Source organism: Protopterus annectens, chromosome 12.part0 (genome assembly GCF_019279795.1).
Source record: "Protopterus annectens isolate FY-2018-M chromosome 12.part0, PAN1.0, whole genome shotgun sequence".
Taxonomy (NCBI): Eukaryota; Metazoa; Chordata; order Ceratodontiformes; family Protopteridae; genus Protopterus; species Protopterus annectens.
The window spans coordinates 749,725,402-749,746,871 of NC_056746.1; the positions used below are offsets into that span (position 1 = coordinate 749,725,402).

General features: G+C 38.6%; 1 protein-coding gene across 2 annotated transcripts in view; it reads left to right on the plus strand.

Moving 5' to 3' along the window:
• DECR2 (2,4-dienoyl-CoA reductase 2) overlaps positions 1 to 21,470 on the plus strand; it is a 2,028,638-nt gene that overhangs the window by 360,806 nt on the left and 1,646,362 nt on the right. For both annotated transcript variants that reach the window (XM_044089812.1, XM_044089813.1), the window contains exon 3: positions 4,310 to 4,361. In XM_044089812.1, the coding sequence (XP_043945747.1) occupies positions 4,310 to 4,361 (52 nt within the window). The remainder of the gene's footprint in view (positions 1 to 4,309; positions 4,362 to 21,470) is intronic.

The window sequence follows — 21,470 nt, forward strand, 5'->3', positions numbered from 1 at the left end:
ATAAGGTAAAGGCTATTGATTCTGATAGAGATCTGTTTATGAGGATGTTGATGGGATAAGCAACAAAGTCAGTAGTGAGTTTTAGGAATTGATTTGGGAGGTTATGTGAATGTAGAGCAGAGTTTTAATTTGAGCAGTAAGTGGGTATAGGCTGAAAGGAGAAGGAGGTCTGGTTACTGTTGCATTGGTTATGTCTGTTGTTGGCGTGGGCTGAGCTAGACGGTTAGGAGCTATTGATGTTAGCTTTAGAGAGTAAGTGTGGGGTCTAGTGTTAGTGTTATAAGTGAGTAGGTCAGCTAAGGATTTTTATGAAGTGCTTATTGAATTTTGTGGCTATTAGTGATGGGGGGGCATTGGGTGATGGGGAGTGCTTTGTGCCTGGATTGAGAAGGGTGATAGAGTGCCAGAATTTTCTGGGGTTACATTTATGTTGTGTCTGGAGGTTTGAGTACTAGGAATTTTTTTCATTAGTTGACTATTAGTTACACTATTACAGTGTGTTTGAAAGAGAGAAGATTTTGTTTAGTTTCATTTAGTTTCCATGTATTCCAGGCTAGGTCTCTTTGTTTCATCAGGTTAATACAGCTTTTGCTTGTCCATGGGGTAATATTTTATTTTACCCTTTTTGTATATACTGGGGCCAGTGATTCAAGTATTTTCAGCAAGGTGGAATTGAAATATTGGACTGCATCATTGAGAAGTAGTAGTTTTAGGGGTGTCCAGTTTATATTTGGAGTAAATCATTAAATATTTGTTGATTGAAATTAGTTGCATTTCTAACTGATTTCAGTGAGTGTGTTTTTGGATGATGGATACTACAAAACACAGGACCAGTACACTTTAGGACTGGTAGGGTTGTGGGTTGTAGGTACAGTAACAAGGACTCTGTTTTACAGAACAAGCTTCTATATGATGTACATATCTGTGTCCGTATGTCTGTATGTGTGGTGGGAGGGGGAGTGTGTTCTAGGACTATTGCTGCTTTGTAAGATGGTGCTATGGTGCTCTGTGGAGCAGTGCACAACTTTTCGGATTGAGCAATTCAAAGTCATGCCTATTCACAAGTAATGGATTGTTGCCAAGTGGGAGTGTGCATCACTGTGAGTTCTTGAAAAGTGGTGCACAGCAACATGACCTATTTGATGCTGAGCACGTTGCTCCAGAGCCATGGACTATGAATCCTAGACACCGTGTAGTCAGCAGTACTTTAAAACAATGTGTTTGTTGGGGGGGGTCCTATTTCATATTGAGGCCGTACCACTTCACTATGGTCACACTACTATAGAGGTATCTACCTTTTTACCATGATCACATTGGAGGGATGGCAAATATGAATGTAGTGAGTAAACTGATATTCAGCTTGCTGTATTGTATTGCTACCTCAGAGTTAATATCTGCTGTTTTGAGATACATATACTTACACATTGCATAGCTCTCTCCAAAAACATTCAAAATATTTTTGTATTTTAATATTTTTCTACTTGCTTTTTTCCATGATATATGCAGCCGAATGAGAAGTAAAGTAGATAATTCACCCATCTGAATTCATTGTTTGGCCATTCAACCAAATGTCATTCTTTCAGCTGATACACAGCCTGCTGAATGTAGTTCATGTAGTTCAGAGCAATTATGTTCTTGTTTGGAAGTATTTAGCAGCCCTTTGCTTGCTCAGTGAAGTTACGTGAGTTTCAATACTTTGCAAAATGTATTTATTTCTATTTGCTATCTAGTTATATAGGTTGGTCTACAGAATGTTTTAAGCTGCAATCTGGACAATTGGAAAAATAGTAATTGAAAACATTAGCATGAACAGTTAAAGATAAAATGTCAACCAGTGTATCATGTCGTATTTTAAGTATCATATAAAAATGATATTCAGACATTTAAGGTTGTGGAATAAGTCAAGGCAAAGAACAGCAGTAGTAACATTAAAAAACAGCACCTTTAAACCACAAAAATTACCAACTTTAAACGCTTTCATTCTTGGTACAACAGACTTTTTCAAAACATCATATTAACAAGCAGAAGCCATTGTATAACTTTCACGTATATCATGTGACTCAATCAGCTGACACAAAAATTTCTAAAAGAAATATAATACATAAAACATAGAAATAGAAGTGATCTATTACAATTAGAAAATATTGAATGTATGTATTGTTTATAATCTTTTTGCCTTTTATAAAAAACAATCAGTATTAATAAAATTTAAACCAGGGGATTTATCAGCCCATAATTTCACTTGCCACGTAGCCTCTGTTTGCTTAGTTTTATTTCTGTACTCTTCCTCTCTTGCATCCATTAAAACTCTTTCTAAACCAAAAAACACAAATTTTTAATGTTCCGGATGTCCAGAAACAAGGCATTATTTGAATATCTAATGTTAATGTCATAAACTTGTTCTGTTTTCTTTTTAAAACTTGTCACTGCAATATAAAACACCTTGTACCCTTCACAGACCTCAATGTAAATTAAACTGCTAGACACATGAAATCCTACAATTAGAGTAAAAGATTGATTATTAACGAACAGCAAAATATAGTCTCTTTCATAAATATATCTACAAGCTTTACAATTTTCAGAAGGGAAAGTACCTTTCTGTTTGCTTGTATTACGTACTGAAATCTCAGTATCATCTCTACATAAAATACTTTTTAATAGACCATATTTCATTAATAAAAAGATCAATACTATCACTAATAACTTTATTAAGCTCGGGTTTTCCTTTAATTATTTTGTAAACATTTAATAATATTTTAATGAGGTACAGTCTTGTCTACATTAAAAAAATAAACTTTTTTTTTTTTTTACAATGACAGAATGCTTACTATTGTTAAGTAATTATTTACATATGTATCTTTCCATATAATCTACTGCTAAATTTCTTATTGTCTAGATCTAATCAAACTTCATCACGAAGGGCTACTTTCTGACTGATATCACCCAAAGTTAATTTTAAAAAAGTTGAACTACTATTCAGTTGCTCCAAAAATTCAAAAAATTCTTGTTTTGACCCAGTAGAAAAAAAAAAGGTCATCCACAAATCTGGCATAATGTAAATTTTTTTCATAACCTACAACATTCACAGGTATTTTACTAGATTGGCAAGAGAGGGAGCAATAGCAGCACCCAGCTTCTAATTTGATGATAATATTTTTGATACTTTATTATTACTTTATTATTGTTTGTACAACTATTGATATTGTTGATGTCACTGGCATATACTTAATATGTGTGCTCAACTAAATACTCTCACTGTATATAATTGAAATACATTATGAACTTTGTCTGTATGCCTGCACATATGTATCTTTGGAGCTTTTCTCCCCGGGCCTCCACTGAAAATGGACATATATCCAGTTGGACTGTCCCGGTTAACAAATGTAAAATAAAAAATAAAAATAAATAAATGAAATATAAAAAAAATGCAATAAAATATCCATAAGCAAACATGCAGTACTGATAATCCTTATTCCACGTAGTATACTCCGTCGGCAAAGCTCTTAAATAATCCAGACCTTCATCTTGTGGTATAGAAGTCAGTAGGAACAAATAATGATTGCAGGTCTACAGTAAACATGATCAGTTCTTTATCAGTAAACACAAACCTCTTAAGATTGTCTAAAAATATCCTAGGAGTTTTTGATAAAAGAAGGCAGTTTTTGTATTTTGGAGTAAATAAAAAATCCAAGTTAATAGAAATATGATCTGTAACAGACCTGCCAGCTGAGGTTGTGTACAATTTTTATGAATTTTTGGTATACCAAATAATATAATACACCTATCTTTGTTTTTTTTTGTTTAAAAAAATATGTATTAATATCAATATAACCTTGTACCAGTAAATCAAATAAAATATTATTGCAAGAGTTATGAACATCACACAAACTAACTTCTTTATATTCCTTTACATTTTTAACATCATTTCAATATTATTGGTGTAGTCATGTACATAACAACCATGCTGCAACCTTTATCTGTCTTTATACATCTTAAGTGGGACATATTTCTTAATTCTAAAAGTGCCTTTTTTTTCTTCAAAATCCATATTATAAAATTTAAAAATTGCCTTATTGTGCAAGCTGTGGAATAAATCATCCTCACAGCTATGAGGTATGATGGGTGGATTATATGTAAAAACATTGTTGAAACAGAACACAAGGAAAGCACACCTTCATTATGAATATTAAGTATGCAACTTAAGTAAAACTTGAGTAAGGGAGAAGAACATGGGAAGGAATATTGAATGTGATGCATCCACACACACACCTTAGAAGTCTTATGTCATTGTTTTTCTTTTGTTTCCCAGGCATGGTTGTCGCACCATCATTGCAAGTCGAAACCTAGACAGAGTAACTGAGGTAAGTAGTCTGATTAAAAATGATGAGAGTCATAACAAGATGCAGTTATGCGAAGGTGTACTAACTTGAGACCATCAACCTTCTATGTAACTTGTAACTTGTCAGGAAGACAAACATTAGTCACTTGGGTGGTAAAAAATTATTTTTCTCATGCAGCCTCCAGTATTTTGGGTGTTTTTGATTCACCATCCAGGCACATTTCTTCATCCAAGGCATCGGTTCACCTTCAAATACATATATTTTCTTAGTTTTTCAAAATTTGTTAATGGCACAACCTGATGTTGTGAGTGAGGCCCAAAAGTGGTCCGTCTCTTGAAGTGTGAAACAGAGATTAAGATGGCAGGTAAGAGCCACTTACTACACTCAGCCTACCAGTTTTCCAGCTTGTTTGATAAGCTGTGAATTCTGCTTAAATAAAAGCTGGTGTTTTTATGCACTGAGATCGCAGTTTTGTTTTTGGATTCCCAGTCAGCATGAAGGCATGGAGGGCAGCTGCCTCTTCATTATTTGGGACCTGCAAACTCCAGTGTACATGTCTTGTTTTTTTTTTTTTTTCTCTATCATACAGATTTCTGCTGAAAGGACACCTAGACTCTGTTCATTTAGGTTTGGCAGTTTACATGTGACCAAGACAACTTGTATAGTGCATTTTCTCACTCAGCCTACAGCAGTGTTTTTCAGCTGCCACTCCATGGACCAGGTCTAGTCCAGAAGAATTTTTCTACTGGTCCGTGAAAGACTAGGGCCCAGTGGCTGGAAGAGGGCCACTGCCCAGGAGACTTATTTATTTTTTTTAATTAAAAAAAAAAAAAAACTGTTTTCATCTTCTACAGCTGTGCAGCCTGCTGTTTATGTCTTTGTTTTCGATTGCGCAGAATTTGAATGCTGGAGGACATTTGAAATGCGGACCATGAACGGACAAGTGAGAGGTAGTGTGCGTGTGTGTGTGTGCGCGTGTCTGTCTGTCTGTAAGAGGGAGGGAGGTGTGTGTGTGTGTGTGTGTGTGTGTGTGTGTGTGTGTGTGTGTGTAAGAGAGAGGTAGGTAAGTCCATACCTCTCAATTGTCCAGATTTTTGCAGCATGTCCTCATTTTTGCCCCATATTTTTGTTCTGTTCCTCATAAAAAGGACTGAAATTTCAGACTTTATATCCTTTAGCATACAACTCTGAAACAGCAATTGTTGTAATTGGTTCCTTATAAATAATAGCATTTATTTCTGCTTTAGTGGGCCCCAAAATAATTCTCTTATTTTCACTGGTCCTCAAATGTAAGAAGGTAGAAAACCGCTGGCCTACACTGGTCCTCAAATGTAAGAAGGTAGAAAACCGCTGGCCTACAGCAGTTTGGATGTTTTTGATATATCACCTGACAGAGTTCTTAATATAATACTTCCTATTTGTTCCCCCTGCACATATTTGATATTTTCTTAGTTCTTCAAAGTTCATTATTATCTTTTGAAAAATCATTGAGAGAGGCTGCAGGTCAACGAGAAGGCAGCCCTAATTTAAAAAAAAAAAAAAGGAGCCAATTATCTTGAATCACGCCAGTGGTTGGCAACTGTGACAAAGTCCCTTCCACAGGTCTTGAGTTATATAATTTGTGTTCAGATCAATGTTCGTATAGCCTTCTGTTAAGGTCCTTTTGTGCGAATTGTATTTGAGACTGACAATCTTGGTTAAGGTGAGGAAATAAAAGAAGGAAAAAAAAAAGACAAAAGCTTTTCTTTTTCACAGGAGTAAAACTCCACCTCCATAACCTGTTTGTGGAGGGTTTCACCCTCTCTGTATAATTAACCAACATTGGCACTGTGCACTTAGCAAACCAGGATAAAACCCATGGTCTTCACTTTATTTTGTGGTTTCCTGTCTCATGCTCTTTCATTTCACTGTTGCAGTATTCATTACACTAGGGATTCCCTGCCAAGGGTGGTCTGATATCTGGCCAGTGTACCAAAGACTTTAAGTTACTTTAAGGTACACCATATATCATGTGTATGTTTCTCACATAGCGTAGGGCATAAAGGTGATGACTGGATGTACCATCTTTAGAACTTCTTTGCTGCCAGTCTGAACACCATCTGTTGATCATCTGTCTGAACGTCCATTCTATTGCTGGTTTACCAAGCCGTTACAGATAAGTGCCCCATTGGGGTTTTGTTGCCTTATCTTTCTTTTACTCTGTTGTTGCGTCTGGGTTTCATGTCATCCAAGAAGGGTAAATGCCAGTGTGGGAAATGTATTCCTTATAAAGACTGTCATGAACAGTGTCTGTTTTACCTTGGAGCTTCGCACAACCATGCATCCTGTTCTGTCTGTCTGTCTGGCCTTTGTTCGGAAGACCTTTCATAGTAGGCTTTATTCTTTGGGGCTTTATCTTGAGAATCAACATCTGAAGCTTCTTGCTAAAGACATGATGGGAGGAACTTCTCGCTCCGAGAGACATCCATCTGTGAAGAAGGCCCTGAAATCTAGGCCAAAATATTCTGCTGTAGAGCCTCCACCAGACATTTCTCCCAAGATGAATGATTGCATGGAAGTTTGCCCACCTTTATCATTGGATTCTTCTGCTGTGACTGTGTTGTAGGCCAAAGGGGATCTGAATTTAGGCATGTCCGAGGAGGCATTGCAGTCCACTTTGGACCTTCAGGGAACCATGGATGATTATCTTTGAGGTGTCTCAAGGAGTTCCTCAAATTTTAGTCAGAGAAGAAGTACCTATTACAATTATTGAGTGGCTGCTTGGTCAGTTGCCTACTAAATTTTGTAAGGCTAATGTTCCATTAAAGAAAAAGCAGAAAAATAAACATATTTCCTCAGCTTTTTAGGATCCATAGAATGAATGGCAGTCCTTCACTCAGGGATTGTTTAGTGTTTTGATGGCTTTAAATCCCCCTCAAGGAGTTTCTGTTACACCCCCCGATCCTCTACCCCCCCCCCCCAAGAGACCCAGAAAACAGGATTCCTCAGAGGAGAAGGCGGATTCAGATGAGAAATCCCTTGCTTACTCCTCGCAGATTCCTTCTTCTTTGTATTATGGAACGGAGGAAAAGTAATCTACCAGTCCTGATTCTCCCTTTGTATAGATTTAATTTGGGGACACTAACTCTAGAATGACGGAATTCTTTAAATGGGATTTTGCTCAAGTTTCTGAGATACAAAAAAGGTATTATGAGTTGCTGCAGATGGATTCTCCCAGACCTTCCACTGTCCCTCCTGCTTTGGCTGCTTTGTTGGATGCCTTTTCTAATGCTCCGGATTCTCAGCCCCCTGCCCTCAACAAATCTGATACAGTCTGTAGGGTGCCTGAGGACTGTAAATTGTTGAACAGGTGTCTTTCTGCTGACCCCTTGGTGGTGTCTGTAGCTTCTGACAAGCCACCTCAATAGCTTCCTTCACTTACGTTACTGCCTTCTGATAAAGATAGCAGAACCATAGAAAGGCTGGGCAGGAAGGTCTATACCTCTGCTACGCTGGCTTTTAGGGTTGTTAATTATCAGACCCATATGTCCAGGTACTTGTTAGTTCTGCTTTCCCAGGCCTGTCAGGTGATTTCTAATCTTCCAGGCTCTGAAGGTAAAACTTCTGCCCTTTCCCTGTTAAGGACCTCCTCCCAAGTGGCTCGTCATTCCATCAAGTGTAGTTATAATGCAGCATATGCTTCCTCTAGGGCTGCTACTATTGAGTCAGTAATGAGGAGTTACTCTTGGCTTCAGCTTTAACCTTTGCCTGATGATATTAAAGTTAAGTTAGTGGATGCCCCATAGATAATAATCACTTGTTTGGGAAAGCTGCTGCTGCTTTACCTCCCTTCAGGATAAGGGCAAAGCTTTACAGGAACTTAAGCATGTGTTTGTTTCTCCTGTGCCTACATTTCAGAGAAATTGCCCCAATAAACCAGCTTTTGTTTGCAGGCAATCTTGCCCTCCTTCTTAGGGTACAATGGGTGGCAAGTGGGCTTCTGCTATGAAGGCTACTCAGACTTCTGTGCCTCAGAAGTCTCCTTTTTTGATAAACCAGATTATGTCTGACTGTCCTATTCTTCCCAGCCACTTTTCTCTTTCTCTATCACTTCCTATTTGGCTAAAGATTACTCGTGATGCCTGGGTTCTATCCATTATCCACCAGGGGTATTTCATGGTCTGGAAATTTCTTCCCCCTTTTGCAGAATTCCTCAGCCCCCTCAAGAATAGCTCTCCTTCTTTCCAGGGTTTCTTCGTGATCGTTTGACTCTGGGTATTATTCAAGAGATGCCTGTGTCCCAAAGGGGGAGGCGGTTTTATTCCAGGATGTTTCTAGTGCCCAGGAAAGAGGGTACCTGGAGAACAGTTCTAAACCTCTCTAATATAAACACTTTTCTGAAGGTGCCCTCCTTTCAAATGTTGTCCCTTCAGACTTTGTTCCCTCTTTTGCTTCCTCCGGCTTAGATGGTGTCTCTGGATCTCAAGGACGTTCATCTCTGTATCCCTTTTCATCCACTTTTCAGGAAGTTTTTGCATTTCTGTGTTGCTTCCTGACATTTTTAGTTCTCTGCTCTACCCTTTGGCCTTTCTGTTGCCCCAATGGTATTACCAAATGCCTCACACTTGTTATTGCTTTTTGCAGGCTTCAGGGGATCCCAAATATTTCCTTACTTGGACAACCTCCTGTTTCACACATCCTCTCCAGAGATCTTGTTGCAAAATCTTCATTTTGCCATTTCCCTTCTGTAAAGCTTGGGGTTCACAATAAACTTCAAAATGTCTTTTTTGACTCCTTCTCAGGATCATGTTTTTTTGGGGTGCAGGATCCAGACTGTGCCTATGCTGGCATCCCTGCCTCCTCCTCCGCAAGGCCTCCTTTAACACTCATTTCCTTTTTTTCAAACTCTTCCTTTGGCCTCCTTAACAGGGAATTTCTGAGAACTCTGGTGTTCATGACCTCCACCATTCCTATGCTCCCTCTGGCCAAATTCCACATGAGAAAATTTCAGTGGTTTCTGAAGTCAGTTTGACTTCTACATGCAAAAAGCCTAGAATTTGTAGTTCCTCTTCTGCCTTGTCTCAAGAAGGAACTTCAGTGGTGGATTCAGCAGTTGTCTCTAAATTCATGGCTCTGTTTTTCATCCCCCTCTTCCCTGTCAGGAGCTGTTCACATATGCTTTTGACATGGGATGGGGAGCAGCATTTGTTTCCCTAAAGATGTGCAGGGTGTTTGGTTGCCTCTTCAACAGGAAGAGCACATCAATGTCAAAGAGATGAGAGCTCTTCTGCTGGCTCTTCAGGCTGTTTATCCTCTGTTCTATCTGGGACCTCTCAAGGTGTTTACAGACAACATCACAGTGATGTGGTATGTAAACAAACGGGGGGGGGGCGGTGGGATAACATCTTATCTTCTTTGCTGGTTGGCATTCCTGGTGTGGAAACTTGCTATCCAGTATCAAGTGACTCTTCAGGCAGTTTACATTCCCTCAGGTCAAAATATTGTGGCAGACACTCTGAGCAGGTCCTCAACTCAATCCCATGAATGGATGCCTCACAAGGATGTGTTTCTGGACATTGTCCACTAGTGGGTGCTCCTCACATAGATCATTTTGTCTCCTCTCTGAACAGACATCTTCCTGTATTTTGTGCCAGAGTCCCAGGTCCTCTGGTTTGGAAGGTGGATGCCCTATCTTTTTCTTGGAAGGGGATGTTTCTTTACCCTTTCCCTCTCCTTCCCTTCATTCCAAAAGTCCTGTTCAGAATTCAACAGGATACTCCCAAAATCTTGTTGGTGACTCCCGTTTGGCTGAGACAGCATTGGTTCTCTCTTCTGCATTTAGCCAAGGGCAATCATCAGAAATTATCTCAGAGGGTGGACCTACTCACACAAGACAAGGGATCTCAAATCCATCCCCACCTGTCCACTTTTCAGCTGACACTGTGGGTGATAGGATTTTGATTCCACAGACACCGTTTTTTTGAGGATGTGCTTAGGGTCTTGGAGGAGGCCAGGAAACTCAATACTAGGAATTCCTACTTATCCAATTGAAGAGGTTTTCTATTTAATGTCTGTCTTGTAACCTGGATCCACTTTGTGTGTTCCTTTGATTCTCTTTTATCTGTGTGGGTTGCTCAATGCTGGTTTGGCCTTTTCCTCTGTTAAGGCCAACTTATTAGCTGTCTCTGCTTGTCTGCCTTTATCTTCTCCTTTAGCTTCTGGATTTGAAGCTAAACAATTCCTTAAATGCATCCGTCATATTAGGCCTCCCCGGAAGCCAGTTCCTCTTCCCTGGTTCTTAAATTTGTTTTAGAAAAATTGGCTCAGGCTCCTTTAGAGCCTGCAGCTTCGACTTCCTTGCAACATTGCTCTTGGAAGACTGTACTTTTGTTAGCCCTTACTTCTGCTAGATAGATGTCTGAGCTTCAAACTGTTATGACTTGTCATCCTTTTTGGTGTTTCATAAGGACCTTGCATACTAATCCTTCTTTTATGCCCAAGGTGGTGAATGAGTTTTCCCTTAATCAGTCTCTTCATTTGTCCCTTTTTTTCCCTCTTCTCTGCAGTCTGCCAGTGAGAAGGTGCTGCACATGTTGGATGTACATGGACAACTATTTGGATAAGACCGTGACTATTAGAAAATCTGATCATCTCTTTGTTTCCTTTCATCCTAGGTCCTTAGGATTAGCTTTGTACCAGCAGACTATTTCTTCTTGGATTTCTAAAGCTACTCTCATGGTAAGAGCCTTCCTTCTCCTAGAGCTTTGGCTTCTTCTGGACTTCTTTGCATACATTTACCAAGCACTACAAGTTGGATGAAATTTCCAAAGATAGAACTGGTTTTGCTAGGGCCATCCTTCATGCTTCTTAGAGGGCGCTGCTGGTCTTTCCTCCTCCCTCTCTTCTTCCTGAATGTTGGCACTCTTCCCTAGTGTAATTAATATTGCAACAGTGAAATAGAAGTATATAGTACAGTTGTGTAAAATCTTACCATAATGGCAGATGTCCATCTCTTCACTGATGCAGTATCACTCCATTTCTTCTCCCCCTGGTCCATTTCTATTCTAGATGTACTGAATACCTCTTTTTTTCCTTGAACTGGTGTTCCTACTGGGCTGTCAGTTCTGTGGATGGTACATCTGGATGTCACCTTTGCTGTGCGAGGAGTATATGTGTAACGTATGGCGCAACTTAATGCACCCTAAAGGCTTTGGTATACTGGCTGGATGTCGGGCCCCCCTTGGCAGGGAATCCCAAGTGTAATGAGTACTTCAACAGTAAAGAGAAAGGACATCTACCATTATGGTAAGATTTTACAGAACTGTACTTTATCCATGATTAACCATCCTCATTGTTACTTTTTTTTGTGCAACCAACCTATAGTTCTGCATACTGTGTTTTTCCAGAGCTCCGTCTTTCTGCATATCCCTGTACAGGAACATTTCAAATATACTGTATTTATGAGCTCATACTATTGTACTCCATCATGGAGTTAATTTTATGGTTGAAAACCTGACCTGATCTTTTGGAACGATCATCTTCCTTGAACTTTTTGTTATGGAAGACAATATTACTTCAGTGGCTTTAAGACTTGAGCACATTTAACATCTGTCTGCTGGGGCTACACACAATTAAACCAAGTGATAACATTCCCATGCCAAGTTTAAGGGGTCTGAAGTCAATGGTCCTCTGTTCTTTTCAGCCAGTCATGTATTTTAAATGTACTACTGATATTCGTCATTCGAAATGTTAGTGTTTGAGGCCTAGTAAGTGTAGCCCTCCTGTTTATGATTGCAGTCCAAACAGCAAGATCTTGAACTGCATCAGATGTACCATGATTTCCCATGATGGAGTACTATGTCTGTCAGTACCTCCTCTATTACAGAATCTGTCTTATGACTCAGCAGTGTAGGTGGGACATGCTTGATGTCTGAAACATCACTAAGAGTCCGATATTGATGAGATGGTTCAACAGGACTAGAGGGATGAACTCTCAAAGGATCCCAGGTAACATCTGGACAGGCAGACAATAAGGGATCCAGTAAACAAGCCTGCTATCTATGGGTATGGCTACACTTTGAAGTCTGCTGCTCTGGTGTCGGCCTGTGTTACCTAGTTTCACTTAGATCCCCAACTTTAGTAGAGATTTGCACATGATACCTGGACTGAGATCCAGAAATGGTACATCTCTTGAGAAAATGGACTTTCACCCCTGACAAACCATATATACAACCCACCACTCAGATATACCATAGATTAACTCTCATACAACTACATTTGATAGAGGGTTAAGAATTCGGCAGCCTGCCAAGTTAGGTCCTTTGTCACCACACACTTTCTGTTATTAATGTTATTACTCCAAACTTACCATTGCCCTAGAAGAAAGGAGATACCTGCTGGGTTTTCCAAACATTCAGTATAAACCACACCAGTCAAATCTCTCATTCCACATTCACCTTCATAGCATGTGTGCACTGCACCACACATAACACCATTCAAATGATGCTCACTTGAACTTGTTTATTCAGACACAAGACACAGACCATCACTCCCACTTTTCATCTGATATAGGTTGGATTTACTCCATTGGAATACACAATGTAAGTCCTGTGAGATATGAAGTTCATCTACTGCTTCTTCTCATTTGCTAGGATCTATGTAGAGCATGTGCCTGTTGAGGAGTGGGTGTTTGAGTCCAAGAGCCTATGAGAGTGATTCTTTTAGAATCTTGCTTCCCCCAAGTGAATGGCCACTCAACAGTGCATGTGCCAGCCATAACATCTCAGATGCCAGCACCCATTTCTAATGCAGGTTCCTCAGTGCAAGTAACTGCATGAACCTTTTTGTTGTCTGAGATGCCAGGTGAGCATACATGGTTCAAAACCTTGTCTAACTTGCAACGACTTAGGCAATAGAAAGTAGAAAGAGCAGTCACCAAGCTTAGGGGGCCTATAACAAGAAACCCTTTTGAAGTATTATAAATAGTTCAGAAATTCTTTGAAAGTCTGTATAAAGCAGAGGAATATGGAAATCAAGAAAAGTTATAAATGGAATAATTAAATATGCCAAGGTTGGAAGTAGATGAGGCTCAATTACTAACAGTTGGGATAGGAGGAGATGAGATAAAAATGGTGATGTTTAATCAATCTACAGGAAAGTCCCCAGGAATAGATGGTATTCCTGTAGAAGTTTAGAAGCTAGGAGGGAAAAACTGATAATGATCTTGAAAGTTTACAGTATTTTAAGAGGAGTAGAAGTACCGACATCCTGGAAGAAAATGGTGGTAGTTGTAATACCTAAAGAGGGTAAAGTCCTGTCAGATCCAGGTTCATACATGCCCATTTCAATACCAAATCATGATTATAAAGTGTTTGTCTATAATGGCTAAAAGAATGGCAAAAGTGATGCTAAAATTGATAGATATGGCTCAATATGGTTTTGTGGAGGGGAGGCAAACATTCAACAGCATTAACAGAACATTGATGATCCAGAGGGAAGTAGAATGTAAGAAAATGCCACTGTTGCTGGTGGGTCTTTAATGCAGAGAAAGCATTTGACAGAGTAATCTGGGACTTTATGAGCAGGGTAATAGAAGCATTTACATTCCCTAATAAAATTATAAGGTTCATTAGGAGGATATATGAGGGATTGGACACAATAATTTAAGTGGGTGGGTTCCTCTCTGATAATTTCTGCTTGAACAAAGGTACCAGGCTTAGGTATCCTCTTTCCCCTTTTTTATTTACATTAAATTTAGAACAATTGGCAAAGTAAATAAGGGACTCAGACATTCAAGGATGTAAGTGGTATGGTAGTCCAGAAAAGCTGGCTCTCTTTGTAAATTATATTATTTTATACCTAATAAAACCAGAAAAGGACATTCGTGTTTTGGAACATTTTGAGACAGTTTCATATCTTTTTGGGATACAAAATTAATAAAGCAAAAACAAAGGTAATAGCAGTAAATTATGTACCCACATATGAATTGATCCAGCAATATCCATGTTTATGGGGACATGATCAAATGAAGTATTTAGGAGTTTGGATTAAAGATGATTCCATTGTGGCACCTAAGGATATGTGGAAAGAGACTAAACAAAAGATAATATAAAAACTGAGAAATTGGAAGCTCTGTTATATGGATAGGGATAGTAAGATACAAGCTTTTAAATGTTTTTAGTCCCTTTAATCTTATAGATCAGACATATTTTTATCAACCAGAGGAGAGGTTGTGGCTAGCAATTAATAAAGAGCTGAATGATTTCATCTGGGAGGGGAGGATGGCAAAAGTCCAGTGGGATAAGCTTATTCTTCCAATAGAACAAAGTTGATTGGGATTACCTGATTTGAATGGGTATTTCAAAGCTACGCAGTTAAGGCTCCAGTACATAGCACAAGCAGAAACTTATAATTCAAAGTGGAATTTGATGAAGTTGAAATGGGGGGGGGGGTCAGGAAATAAGGAGAGACTGGGATTTTGGATACAAACCTTTAAGGAGAATAACAATAATCATATAGACCATTATATTCAGAAAGTAGTAGCAGAAAGTAGTCTTAGAACTAAGCTAACATAGGAATGGAGAAAGGAGATTTTGCCAATAAGAATGACTACAATTAGGGATACAGACAATAGGCAAGACGAGGCTGGAATTTTTTGAAGAACATTGATAAAGGAGCCATGGTATTGGGAGCAAAATAACTAGAGAGGAAAAGGCAAAAGATTCAAGACACCACAAATTTATTTCGACTGCAGGTTAGAGATTGCCTTCCTTATTAAGGATTAATATCAGAGTATGAGCAAAGAGAAAGAAGTAGGGGGCTCCTGCACGAAAGACCAGCATTGGTAGAGTTTTTATAAGTCTAGAACAGAAGCTGCTGTTAAAAAAGGAATAATTAGTAGAGCATATACCATATTGCACAAGTATTATAAGAATCAATCAGAGGAGATTAGAATGAACTGGGAAGAGAGATTGGATAAGCAATTTACAAAGAAACAATGGGTGTATATATGTTTATCTCCTAAATATGCAACAAAGTCTAGAAGATTTAGGATTTTTGCTTGGAAATGTTTACATAGATATTTGTATACTCCAAGTAGACTCCAGAAAGATTTACCTCAGGTAGACAGCAAATGTTGGACGTGTGATGGTGAAAGAGGTAATTGGGAGCATACATATTTTCTGGGAGTGTAATGAGTTGGCAGACTTTAAAAGATTCCTGCAGACAACTGTATAGAGATGTCTGGTGAGTAAATTGGTGTAAGTAGGGAAATTATTTTTCTGAGCTATGATACGGAATCTGAATTGCCTAGACAGAGTAAGGCCTTGCTGAGTCTAATACGATAGCTGCCAAAAAAACAATTGCTAGAAAATGGAAAGCGAAGTCAAAACCAGAAGTAGTGACTATGGTAACAGAAATAAAACAACTGGAAATCTTTAGAAAAGAGTAGGAGCAAATTACATAAGAAAAAATGACTGACAATGACTGGATAGATATATTTGCAACTAAAATTATGTCAATATGGTTTGTGAAGTAAAATGCTTGCAACTAGGATTATGTCAATATGGTTTGTTTTTATTTATATAGATATATGATTGCCTATGTCATAAGTGATAATTTAATAAAGATGTTTTTTGTTTAAAAAATAACTTGTCTAGCTCGCAGTTACTTGTAGGGAATGAAGCATCTGTCTCTCTGATTTGGGTAAGTATCCTTGTTCAGGAGGTGGTGGCAATGTCTGTACATGTAAAACAGAATACACTATAACAGTTGAATCTGATGCCAGTGGTAGGCCATGAACTAGTCTCTCATGCCTTGGTCCCATTTCTGTGATGTGCCTCCCTGTGACACTTCTGAACATCAAAACAAGAAAAATCCAAACACTCTTGGTTTTGTGTGGGTTTCTTTTAAATGTTGTTGGTATCTGAGAATTTTTTCAAAACATTTTGGACATAATAGAATATAAGTCAGCCATTTGTGCAGTGTGTGTTTCTCCTTTGCCTATGTGAGAGGGTGCAAGAACTGTCACTTGCCTATTTTAGTAATGGCTGAGGGTTTGGAGGCAGGGGTTCATCTACCAAATAGTGATATATATTATGGGTCCTCCTTCCCTTTAAGGTAGCTTCCTGACAGCACATCCCATTAAGAAGTCATCAGGCTCCAAAAATGTGCATTTGCTTGACTTTCTGCGTCTTTCTTCCCTCAGAAGTGTATTAACGTTTAGCAGGAGGAGAAGGAGCATTGGGCCCACCATTAAAGATGGTTATTAGAGATGCTATGTTTGTTGCTTTGAAGCATCCAAGCTGTAGTAGTTTCTCACTCACCAAATCTATTTGCATAGGCTTCCCCATAGGCATCATTCCTCACAAGGCATTCCAAAGCAGATTCCTGAGTTCTCACAGACCCCAGTGTCTGGCATGTCTTCCCTTGGATGTAGACCTTCAGGCTATATAGAGATCTTGCAAAAAAAAAAAAGTTCTTCTGCCAGCCAGTACCTGTGCAAGCAGTAGAAAACTGTGTGTCCTTTCCAGCTCTGAGGAGTGAGATGCTGCTTACACTGTGCCATTGTAGGATTTCTTGTGGCTGACTGTACCATTGTTGCTACAGTTGCTGTGGTTGGGTGTTCATCCACATGCACTATGTAGACAAGCAGCACTCCTTCATGTCTTGGGTGCTTGCATTAGATTTCACATGTAAGACATGTGTAGCACTTTCCTGCTTTTCTGTCTTTCCAGTTATCCTTGAGTAAGAAAGCAGCCAAACATCAATGGAGACCTTGCAGAGTGTCAGGTGGCTTTATCCCACCATTCTTCTGTGAAGTCAGTCAAAAGGACTTTGATCCATTTTACCCCTTTGTAATCTCGGCTCCTTTTTAGACTATCTTAAAATGATGAGGGTGGATGTGATAAACCACACCATGGAGGACAATCGCATAGGAGGATGTCACATTCTGAACTTGATCATTTTTTTTCTGGCATACCTTGTAGGTACTTCATCTCAGGTTAGAGGAGCATCTGTCACACTTGGACTGATCTTGGCAGAGGAAGGGGTTGTATTCCTTTCTTTTCTCTCTCCTGAAAGAGGATGTCCTATCCTCTTCAGATTCTGAATGGTTTCAGTTTTGCATATGCTATGTGAAGTTTTGCTTACCCTTTATGTCCTGATAACACTTCTCCTGCAAACCATTTTTGATAATATCCATACATCCATAAATAAAATAAAATAAGTAAAAATAAAATAAATAAACATACAGTAGGTTCTTATTGATGCATCAGTGTATTTTATTTTAGCAATATAAATACTTTAATAACATTTTTCTTGCAATCCCTGTACGTGGTGTTATTTCAGCGATGATAGGTGATGCAGCCATTTTATAATAATTATATGTTTGTATTATACTAATAAAGCAGCCTTATCTCTGACTGTCACTGCTTGCATTCATTTGTCAATAACTTGGCATTAAGCATGTAAATTCAGGTATCACAATCCGCTGATATATTCAGTATTAATCCCATGTTTGGTTTAATCCATCCATCCATCCATCCTCAAGCCCTTTTCCCATTTTTGCACATGGGGTTGGGTGTAACTTCAACAGTGACAATCATCTCAAGTCAAGGTTTACATCGCCAAGTGGCTAGCCCTGCTGCTGTAGTTCATCCGCACAACTCACTCGCACACACATTCACTCCTAGGTTTGGTTTCGTATTGCTAATTAAACAAAAGCAGTTAAACACACAGATTAATTACACTCTAATTTGAGATCAGGAATCAGTGACAGTGTTATTTTATGTGCACTGTACAAGTCTTGACATTTGGACCAGTGACTTTTCACCCTGTCTGATTTATTAAGTAGATCTAGATGTTGGGTTCCTTTGTTCCATGTCAACAAACTCTTCAAGCTCAAATTTATTTATTTATTTATTTTATTTTACATTTGTTGACTGGGCTAGTCTGACTGGATATATGTCCATTTTCAGTAGAGGCCCAGGGAGATAAGCTCCGAGGAAACAAAATCACATATACAAATATTAGTGTATACAATGGACATTGCAGGTACAGTACAGAGAATAATCAAAGAGGTAATTCATTCCTAATATAGTGCAGAATATACAGATACAATTAGTACAATACAAAATGTAGTTGCAATACATCATAAAGAAAAAGATGGCAGCTGAATTATAAAATACATTAGTATACAAGTAGTCATAAAGAAAAAATAGAAGCTGAAATCATGCAATATATTAGTAAAAGTAGTCTCCTTAATGAGATTCTGAAGATGTAAGTAATAGTATAGAAAGACAAGGTAAGTTGCTATTAAGAAAAGGAACTTGATTACTGAGAAGAAGAGGGTAGGTTGAACCAAGTAAGAAGAGCTAGTTGATTAGTCATGTTTAGTACAGGGGCACAACCAGTGTTTTTTGAGGAAAAGTTTCAATTTGGTTTTAAAGAGTGATATAGAGGGAAGAGAGGAAAGTTCGTTAGGAAGAAGGTTCCAGGATTTTCCAACAGTATTAGAGAAAAGTGTCTCCAGCCCTGTTGTTTGATTTACAAATATTTACAAGAAGTTTATGTGATGATCGTAAGGTCTTTAGATTGTTATAGGGGGTAATGAGAGTAGATAGTATAGGGTATTGGTAAGTTGGTAAAGGGTTTTATGGGCAATAGTCAGTTAGTGAAATTTAAGCTGATTTTGCAATTCAAGCCATCCTAGCTGCTTTAGATTAAAACAGTGGTGGGTTCTGAAAGGGTTACCTGTAGCAAATCTGGGTATGTTATTGTAGGTGTTTTCCATTTTATTAAGGTTGTTTTTAGAGAGATTAGTATATATTGGTGAGGCATAGAGGAGAGTAGAAATTAGATGGGTGTGAGCAATAGTTATTCTAGCTGCAGGAGAGAGGAAGGGTTTGATCCTGTAGAGAGAGCCTAGTTTTATATTAACAGATTTTAGAGTATTGTTAATATGGGTGTCGAAGTTAAGGTTGTTATCTGTGGTGATACCTAATAGTTTGGTAGTTGGATCTGAGGATATGAGAGTATCATTATTGGATGTTACTGTGAAGTCTATTGTGAGCGAATTACAAGTAGGAGTAAAAAGGAGGAGTTTAGTTTTTTGGGGTTCAGAAGGAGACAGCGCTGTGTAAACCATTGTTCAACTGTGTTAAACACATTTTGGGTAAGGGAGTGAAGTTCAGATATAGATGTGGCTGAGCATATAAGTGTGGAATCATCTGCATATTGTGTGCATGTAGCTTTGGGGATTGCTAGGTGAAGGTCGTTGATAAATATAGAAAACAGGAGAGGTCCTAATATGGACCCTTGAGGAACACCAATGTTAACGGGCAGATGGGTAGATAGAATGTTATGCCAAAGTAAAGCCTGTTGTCTGTTATTTAAGTAGGACTAGAACCATTTTATAGCTAGTGCATCTAGTAACAGGGATTTGAGAATATTTATAAGTATCTGGTGATTTACCATATCGAATGCCTTAGACAAATCTATAAACAGTGCAGAGGAAAGCATATTGAGGTTACGGTTTATGTTAATATGGTCAGTAAAGGAAAGGAGGGTAGTAGTAGTGCTGTGGGAAGGTCTGAAACCATGTTGAGAGTTTGAAAGTAAGTTATTTTGGATTAGGTGGTCTAGCAATTGTCTGTGGATGCATTTTTCCATGATCTTTGCTAAGGGAGAAAGTAGGGCTATGGGACGGTAATTGGAGAGTTCAGTAGAGTTCCCACCCTTGTGAAGGGGGATAATATGGGATACTTTCCAGATTTTAGGGATGTGTCCTTCACTGATGGTTCTGTTGATGAGAATGGAAATGGGATAGCCGATGGATTTGGCTGCCTTTTGTAGATATTCAGCGGGTAGTTGGTCTGCTGAAGGAGTGCACAGTTTCAGTTTTTGGATAAGGGTAAGAATATATGTTGTTGGGACTGGTTGGAAGAGAAATGGAGGGGCTGGGTTAGAGTTAGAGTTGGATATAGTTAAGTTCTGAGTAGATAACTGACTGGCAAGAGTTTGAATGGCCTCAGTGAAAAAGATATTAAAGGCATTAGCAGTCTGCATGGGATTCTCCTGGTCTGTGCCTTGTGGGTTTGGTGTGATGGATTGACCTGGGTGTAATAATTGATTAATACTCACCCAGAACTTGGTTTATTATGGTGAGTCTGCTGGAATTGTAGGTAATAGTTTTTTTTGTCAGACAGTATAGCTTTTTTAGTTTCATTTCTCAGCTGTCTGAAGTTTTGTTGGTCTACTGGGTTTTTAGTTAAATGAGATTTATTCCAGTATTTATTTCTGAGATGGATTTTTTGCCTGGTTTCTTTTGAAAGCCATGGGGCAGATTTAGTTGTCATTCTAATAGAGCGGGTTGGTGCATGGTGGACTAGTATGGCTAGGAAGTTAGAATTAAAGTAATTAACAGCTTCCTCCAGTGTGAGGATTTTTAAGGGAGACTAGTTACATGCTCTTAGTTCTCTCTGGAAGAGATTGGGGTTGAAGTTATTCTTGGTTCTATTTGTCCTAGATATGGCTGGATTAGGTAGATTGGATTTAAGCCTGATGATGTAAGTTAGTGAGTGGTCACTTACATCATCAGGGAGGGTTCCAGCTTCATATGTCTGGGGATGATTATTTATGAGAATCCAATCTAAGGTACTTTCTTTCTTATTAGGTGTGTTTATACTGGTAGGGGAGGTAATGGTTTGAGAAAAATCAGAAAGGTTAATATGGTTGGTAGGGTGGCTACTGCTACAACACTTCCAATCAATGTTAAAATCACCTAGGATTATGGTTTCTTGGGGTAAATTTTGGGATAACCAACAAAGGATGTTTTCTGTGGTGGCAGTGTTATTACCAGGAGGAAGATAGATACAGATAATATGGATGGATTTTAATGTGTTAAGTTGAAGCTTGGTAATAAGAATTTCAGCATTGGAGTCTTGAGGTGGTTTATAGTTGTAGGTAGTAATCTGTAGCCCAGATTTAAACAGGATAGCTATACCACCACCCTTTTTGGTTGTACGGTCAAGTCGCAAAATATTATAACCAGGTGGGATGACTTCATTGTCTTTAGTTACAGGTTTTAACCAAGTTTCTGTTAAACAAAGAATGTCAAAGGAGTAGACTTCCAAGAGAGCATGGAGTTGTGCA